General features: G+C 30.1%; 1 protein-coding gene across 1 annotated transcript; it reads right to left on the reverse strand.

Annotated features, from left to right (window-relative positions):
- Positions 1–1,060: 1,060 nt before the first annotated feature.
- On the reverse strand, positions 1,061–4,041 carry LOC106759403 (probably inactive leucine-rich repeat receptor-like protein kinase At5g48380). Its single transcript, XM_014642561.2, has 3 exons — positions 3,715–4,041; positions 2,471–3,431; positions 1,061–2,264 (listed from the first exon to the last, which is right to left on the reverse strand). Exons 2-3 carry the CDS (start codon positions 3,305–3,307, stop codon positions 1,257–1,259), a joined length of 1,845 nt encoding a protein of 614 aa, XP_014498047.1. The 5' UTR covers positions 3,308–3,431; positions 3,715–4,041; the 3' UTR covers positions 1,061–1,256.
- Between the last annotated feature and the right edge of the window lie 4,219 nt (positions 4,042–8,260).

Below are 8,260 nucleotides of genomic sequence, written 5' to 3' on the forward strand. Positions count from 1 at the left end.
TAACCATAACACAGTGAATTTTCTTACGGGAGATTTTTAAAGTTATGGGGGAAATTGCTCGGAAGAAAGCAAGAGAAGTTTGGTTAGATACCTGACAGAAATGAACCTGTATACTCTTTTTTCTTTCTTCTCACTGCAATATCTGCAAATTCTTGATAAAGATTATTTCTTTGTTTTATTTCCATGATGGCCAATTCAAAATTTAGTTGCTTTTAAGGCCTTCTTTTATGTGTTTGTGTGTTCTTTTTTATCAAAATTTAACTAATGCTTTTTGATAGGATAAGGAGGAAAGTACAAGAATTTATTTGGACTAGTGAAACTGTGTTAGAACTCCAACAAACTTTTTCATCTATTTCAATAAATTGTTTTGTTGAAACTCGTCAAAATAAGCTGTTTAAACAGCTTAATTAATTGCTCATCAATAAGCTCTCATCATGAGACCTTTCGCCATGAATTTAACCATGAAACTCAGTACAATAAGCTAAAAAAAGGCTTATTTTGATAAGTTATGCCTTTAAGCTTGATGAAACAAATTAAAAAAACTTAAGAAAGTTATGTTATAAAGCATTTTCACAAGCTCAAATCTAAGTTTTTTTCTTCCAAACACTCCCATATGCTTAACAAAGCTGGATAGAATTTTTAGTCTCAAACATACAGCATTTTTTTCTTCTGGCTTTACCTCAATATAATAAATGATTCCACACACATTTAATTCTTTACATTTCCAAGCATTGTAGTATCTATGCATCCATGCTTCAACGGGCCAAAACATAATGTGACCAAGAATGTACCTATTGGCCCACGTCCTACACGAAAATCCACTCATGCACATGGGATTGTGGAACAAACAGAAAGGGTATTAAATGCATACTTGATCAACTATGCACACATAATGCAATCTAAAACCAAATTTAGCATGATGACCCTCTTATGGTTTGGATGCTTAATCCAGATGAGGGCATAGCTAATAGTGACAGTAACTCACAACTCAATAGATTGAACTCAATAAAATACTCAAGGGGAAAGAAAATATGCCAACATGAGGGGAAGAACAAGGAAATTGAGCAAAATAAGGATTATAGCAATTGATGATATTAAATTGATGTTTCAACATTGATAGCACACTAGTGGATCTAGACCATAAAACCTATATATATATATAACACTAACATTTATTTTAGGGGCACAAGGAAAGAGATACTTACATAATAAAATTGATTGCATAGCCTAGTTATATCTCACATACACATACCTTTTCAGTTATGTCCCTCTCGAGCTACAATAAGTTCTTCTAAGTTCTCAGCGTCACCAGAGTCTACAGGCAGCATTATCTCATCCTCAACAGTGAAATTATAATTCAAGCCAATGGCTCTTAGAAGCTGGTATACTTCAAACATGGTAGGCCTCTCCTTTGGCATTTCTGAAACACAATTGCATGCAACCTTCAGAAATTGGAAAACTTCCTGGTCTACTCCATTCCCAAGTAATGATTCATCAATGACAGCATGGAGTTTTGCATTGCTAGATTGCTGTGAAATCCATTCAACCAAATTTCCCTTGAAAGTTTCCGGAGCTTTAGCCACATGAGTAGGTCTTTCACCTGTCACCAGCTCAAGAAGCACGGTCCCAAAGCTATAAATATCCCCTTTAGGAGTAGCCACCAAAGTTTTTGTATATTCAGGAGCAACATAACCCAAATCCCCAAACTCCCCATTCACAAAAGTACTCAAATGTGTATCAATTGGGTTCATCAATCTAGCAAGACCAAAATCAGAAATTTTGGGCTCAAAATCAGCATCCAACAAGATGCACTTAGAGCTTATGTTTCGATGGAGAATACGGGGATTGCAGCTATGATGAAGCCATGCCAACCCTTTGGCTGCGCCAATTGCAATTTTGAGCCTTACAGCCCAATCCATGGTGCACGCGCCTGCCTCAGGATGAAGTTGATCATGGAGGGTACCATTTGGCATATTTTTATAGACCAAAAGCCTCTCCCTTTTAGCCAGACAAAAACCTAAAAGAGGAACCAGGTTACGATGTTTGACAGTCCCTAGTATAGCCATCTCAGACATAAATTCTTTCTCTGAGTGTTGAGATTCCTGCAATCTCTTAACCATGAGTGATGTGCCATCAGGAAGGACAGCTTTGTAAACAGTTCCTGATCTTCCAGTCCCAATAATATTGCTATTACTGAAGTTATTAGTTGCCTTCATGAGATCATTCAAGTTCATTTTTGAAATTTCCTTCTCAAACATAGAAACCTGGTGTACAAATTCAGCACAGTTACACATAATACGCAAGAGTTCAAATCACATTAGCTTTGGCTGCATAAATTTAAATGAAAATATACAAAAAGAAATTATCATGCGTGATAAACTTTCCATAACTAAGCAATCTTCTAAAACACGGATCAATCCTAGAAATAAAAGGAGTTTTCAGCTCCATGTATAATATTGATATAGCTTACCTTTATTGTTTTGGTTCCCTTTAGACTTCTTGCCCACTTGTTTCCTTCAGGGTCCTCTTCCTTCTTCCTATAAGAAATACGGCGCACGTAGAAGAACATTCCAATGCCCAAACCTAATGCTGCAACTGTCACACCACCAACAGCTGCTCCAGCTATAACAGCAGTGTTACTCTTTGCAGAGTTGGCATGGCAAGCATCCAAGGGACCACCACACAGGCCAGAATTATTTGCATAACTTCCTGCATCAGCCACACCTGCTTTAAAGGCTGGAACCGGCCCTGTCAAAAGATTATTGGAAACACTAAAAGCCTTAAGCCGCGGGAGCTGGCTCAAGTTTGAAGGAATTTGACCAGAGAGTTGGTTTTGATCAAGTCTGAGAGTATTGAGATAGGTACAGTTTGAGAGGGAAGCAGGTATTTCCCCTGTAAAGTCATTTGAGGATAGATCAATGGATGTCGCATATGTAAGAAGTGTGGATATATCTGCTGGAATGGTGTTAGAGAGTCTGTTAAGTGAAAAGTCTAATCCTGTCATGCTTGAGCAATTTTTAATGCCGCGTGGAAACTCACCCTTGAGTCCCATGTTCGACAGTTTCAGATTCAAGACCCTGTTCTCATCAGGGTGCCAACACTCAACCCCAGTGAACTTGCATATACTCCCTTCTGTTTTGTTGCTGAAATCCCAGGATTGCAAATACTTGAAAGGGTCCTGAAGTGCTTCCTTTACACTTTTCAAGCAGGATATATCACTATCAGTCCCACAAACCATGCCACAGAAAACCAGCAGAAAGAAACTAACAATAACATGAGAACTGAAAACTTGGCTACCCTCAACCATCTTTACCAAAAATCCAAGAACAAGGTATTGAGACAAATTCACCAAAATTGGTAACTAATCAAGCTGTAGCATAAAATTTATACACTCCATAGCACTTGAATCCTCACAAGTGCACATACACGCCCTGAAAAACAATAACACAAACACCATCAACTCAATTGAGAGTCCACAATTCACACCGACCAAATCAACCAACCCATGAATAGAAAAAAAGAGGAAAAAAGGGCATCAATTCCCCACCCCCCTTTAAGAACAAAAATTCAGAGTCTTCGCCAAAACCCAGTGAACTTACGTAAAAAATACATTTTTAAAAAATCCCTTTTGACACAAATAAACACAAACATAAATAGAAGGAACCCAGATTCAGAAATCACGTGAATTTTGCCCAGGAGCACTGAAATACCCACCTGGGATATTGAGCAAGTCAAGCCAGAAATAGCAGGGAATAATCACTTTGCCCAAAGGAAAGGGCAAGGCACATGGAACAGAACAAAAGAAAGACTTGACCAAAAATTATGTATAGAGAGAGAGAGAGAGAGAGAGAGAGAATCGGTATATAGTGATGATGGGAAAGAAGAGAGTGAGAATGCGTTTCAAGAACTGTGATGAGAACACAAAAGAGTCAAACGAATAACACGCTAAGTTTTTTTTTTTTTGGACAAGTTCAGAGAGGTGTAGACTATTGATGAAGACGAAGACTTAACGAGTTTCTTTCTTTGACTATTTCGCTTTTTCCTCAGAATGAAGGCCAAAAAATTATTCAGTCACAAAACTTTATGATTTTTTTTCCAATTTTACCTAATAAAAAATAGGGGAAAAAGTATATAAATGTTATGCATGGTGTGTGTGTATATATATATATATATATATATATATATATATATATATATATATATATATATATATATATGAAACATAAGGCTAAAATAGAATGAAAGAGAGTGTGAATATATAAATATAATAAAATTAATTTTTTATTTTAATGATAAGGTAAACAGGCGTGATAAGTATTTATATTTTGTTTTTAAACAAGATTACATTTTTAGGACGAAAAATTTGAATTTTATTGATTATTACATTAATTAAATATGTATTAAGGGTTTTTTAATAATTATCAAAAAGTAATATTAATATGAAATATACAATTAATCTTGAAGAAAATAGTATTATCTTAAATTTACAAAATAAAGAATAAAAGTTAAATTACCTCTTTAATAAATACAGGAGGTAATAATTATTAAAATTGAAATGTGTATTCGATTATATTTAGTTATTATAATTCAAAAAATAAAATTAAAGTTTTTATATTTAGATTAATTTTTTTTATTGTAATATTTCGGTGAGAGAGTATTTATTCTAGCAATAAATATGTATGATAACAACTGACGTGTATTAGGATTCAAATTTTAATTTTATTTCTTCTCATTCTGGACTTATTTTCTTATAAAAATATTTTAAATATTTTTAAGCACTTGGAAAAAATAATAACTCTTAATTCCTTAACTAATACCTTCAAGAAAATTTAGTAATGGTATTGGTTTTCTTAATTTTTTTTTTAATTTTAATTTTTAAAATTATTTTTTATTTAATTCTTATTATTTTTGTGACACCAATGAATTAGATATTGCATGAGTAATTAAAATTAAATACGAAGTTTTGTTTACGCAAAAACTAGACGTAAAGTTAGGTACGAAATAATTAATTAAAAGCAAAAGAAAAAAAAGTGGAATTCAAAATTTTCTTTTACTTTTTTCTCAAAAACTTTAAGGAACCTTATATCATTTTAAAAAGTGTTGGAGAGACGTATCAAACTAGAATACCAAATTTGGCTTATAAGCGAGTTTTTAAAACCTTATATTCAGAAGCTATTTTCGAAAGGATTAAATAACTTTTTTTTTCTTTATTTTTTACTACTGAAAAATTATTTAATAGCTTAACTGTCAAACTAACTCATTAAATTATAAATGTAAAAGAATTATTAGCTAAATAATATATAAAAGTGAATAAGAAACGATATTTTGTATTGTTAAAATATATTTTGAGGATATTTTAATTATATTTTTTATTGACATTAAAATCTTATATGTTACGTATAGGCAAATTATTATAAGTCTTTTAAAAGGGTAATAATACATAGAAACATTTTTTGACAACACAGAACATCAATCATTCTTTTTTTCTTTTTATTCACAAAATTAAAAATTATGTTTAGTTCTTCACGTTCAGAAATACTACTTTTAGTTCCTTAATATTGTTAGTGTCATAATGATGACTAACACGATATATTTTATCTATGTTAATCATAAAATAATGACGTAATTTTTTAATTTAATTACTAAAATATATTTCTAATCTTCAAATTTAAGTCAAAATTTGTTTCACTCACTTAAATTTTAAAACTAATATATCTTTAGTCCCTTACAACAGTGTTAGTTTGCCAACATAATTTTAACAATGTCAACTTTAAAAAAATAATTATTTTTAATTGGAAAACATAAAATAATTATTTTTAATTTTGTGAACCAAAAAAATAATTTTCGATAAGGAATACTGAAAAAAAATATATTTAAATTGTAGAATTTAAAATATCAATTTTACATCGGATGATAATATTTAGACAACATTTTTTTGATAACATTTGAACATTGATTACGTGTCAATCTGTGATTGGTCAAAAATTACAGATTGATACGTAATCAATGTTTAAATATTGTCAAAAAAAATATTGTCTAAATATCATTATCTTTTACATTAGGGAGTGACAAAATATTTACATTTGGAACTAGTGAGTTAAGATATATTTTTGTTCATAATTTCTTTTCTTCCAAAATAAAAAATCCTCTTTTGGAAAGATAATAAGTTATTATTGAGGTAAGTTATGCTCTTTTAATAATTATAACTTTTTGGTGTTTTATAGGCAAGAAAAATTTGTATGTTTTGATGTATGAATTTGAATGTAATGTAAAGATATATTCATATTTTATATATTTGCGTTAATTTTGATTTGACAACAACTTTTTTCTGAGATAAAGTTTTTATTTTTGTCACTTTTTGTAAAGATTGATGATGTCATATCTATCTCTGATTGGAAGTTAAGAGCATTATTTTAGATAATGTTAAATTATCACTGATAGAGACATGTGGGATCAGGAGTTCGACAATCACAATTTAGGGTTTTTAGTTTGAGTTTGTTTAGAAGAATTTTTCCGAAACCCAATTACATTTATAACAATTATTAGTCTTATAAATTTTAATAAATGTAGGAAAAGTATTTAATAAATGTTTTAATTAAGTTTATCCATAGAAAGGAAAAAGGGCATCATAGAACTATGAGGCACCATCCCAATTTTCAAACCGATAATCTTAACTTACTCGAAAATTATTTGACTTCTCCAACTACTTATTGTGTTGGTTTTTGACATTATTCCTCATAACCACATGCATTTAGACACGATCAAACAAGTTTCATGTACACCTTTTAAATATTTTTCCTCTATTTTACACCTAATATATTTTTTTTTAAGTGTTAAATATTTTTTAGTTCTTATACTTTGGGACGATTTTGGTTTTAGTCCCTCTTTCAAACTAAGGTACAATTTAGTCCTTCAATTTTAAAAAACACTAGTTTTAGTCTTTTTTACTAAATTTTTTTAACTTTATTTGTTGTTTCAAACACCTTTTTCAGTTAACATTGAATCAAAAATGTGTCAAATAGTGTAAACAATCTAAATACTATAATAAAACTTGTTTGAAACAGCAAATAAAGTTAAAAAAATTTGGTAAAAAGAACTAAAACTAGAGTTTTCTAAAGTTGAAGGACTAAATTGTACCTTAGTTTAAAAGATGGATTAAAACCAAAATCACCTCAAAATATAGAGACTAAAAATATATTTAACCCTTTTTTTAAAGTTCATTTATTCAAAATTATTTTATATTTTAAAATAAAAATATTATTATGTTTATGTTGGACAGATATTGAATAAAAAATTGGGTGTTTGTCATTACCTAAAAAAATCAACTTTACTTTTTTAAAAGTTATAATCTGAAAATAAAAATTAACAAATTATACACTCTAATAGCTAAAATTAGTTTTTAGATTATGCAGAATGAAAACCAAATAATTTTCAATATATATATATATATATATATATATATATTATCTTTCAGATTACACTATTTAAGAAAAATGAAAATTGTTTTTATATGAAATATGAAAGTGCAAGAAGAAACGTAAAAGTTGGTTAGCCCAATAAGGACGAAGACATTAAGACATCTAGACATGATTATTTTACAAATCAAATAGAAAACATAACAGGAATTCCACAGACACGTTTTTAGCCGTCAAATCCAACTTCATAGATTATTATAGTCCTAATTTAACAACTTTTTTAAATCAACATTATTTAAAAATAGTTACATGACCAAATAATCAGTCAAATCTACGTAGCTGCAGGCTGGTTTTCATTTCAATAAAGAACACAGTTCAAAGATACGGAATTGATAATAGTACTACTCATTTAAAAATTATGTATCCCCATTAATATTATTGTACATGAAATCAGTTTTATAATACTCATATTGTTAACAGATTCATTGGAGAAAACTTCTCAAAGGTAATGCTCACTCAAATAATTGTTCTTAGTATATTTAATTTTCATTTCACACGGCAGATGATAAAGGAGTAGAAACCAGAAAATTGAAAGTTCTTAGTAGGTGGAAGGGAACATTGCTTGGACACGCAAAAATAAAAATAGGAAAAGAAAAAGAAAGTCGTTGATTGAGGACTAGGGACCATAAACTTTCTCATAAATCCTGTTTTAAAATACTCATCCATTTCAGAGTTCCCTCCTCCACATCTGACCAATTATAATTTGTTGGTTTAAAAAACAATTAGCAATCATATTTGCAGTAGAAGTAAAAGACTATGAAGAATTTGTGCTAGTAGAGAACATG

Source organism: Vigna radiata, chromosome 4, assembly GCF_000741045.1.
Source record: "Vigna radiata var. radiata cultivar VC1973A chromosome 4, Vradiata_ver6, whole genome shotgun sequence".
NCBI lineage: Eukaryota > Viridiplantae > Streptophyta > Magnoliopsida > Fabales > Fabaceae > Vigna > Vigna radiata.

What these genes read in the sequence shown, in the direction of transcription:
- LOC106759403 (XM_014642561.2), bottom strand. Translation starts at nt 3,307, where the DNA reads ATGGTTGAGGGTAGCCAAGTTTTCAGTTCTCATGTTATTGTTAGTTTC. An exon ending in AGGGAACCAAAACAATAAAG is followed by an intron (nt 2,265 to 2,470) that starts GTAAGCTATATC and finishes TTTGTACACCAG; the next exon opens with GTTTCTATGTTTGAGAAGGA.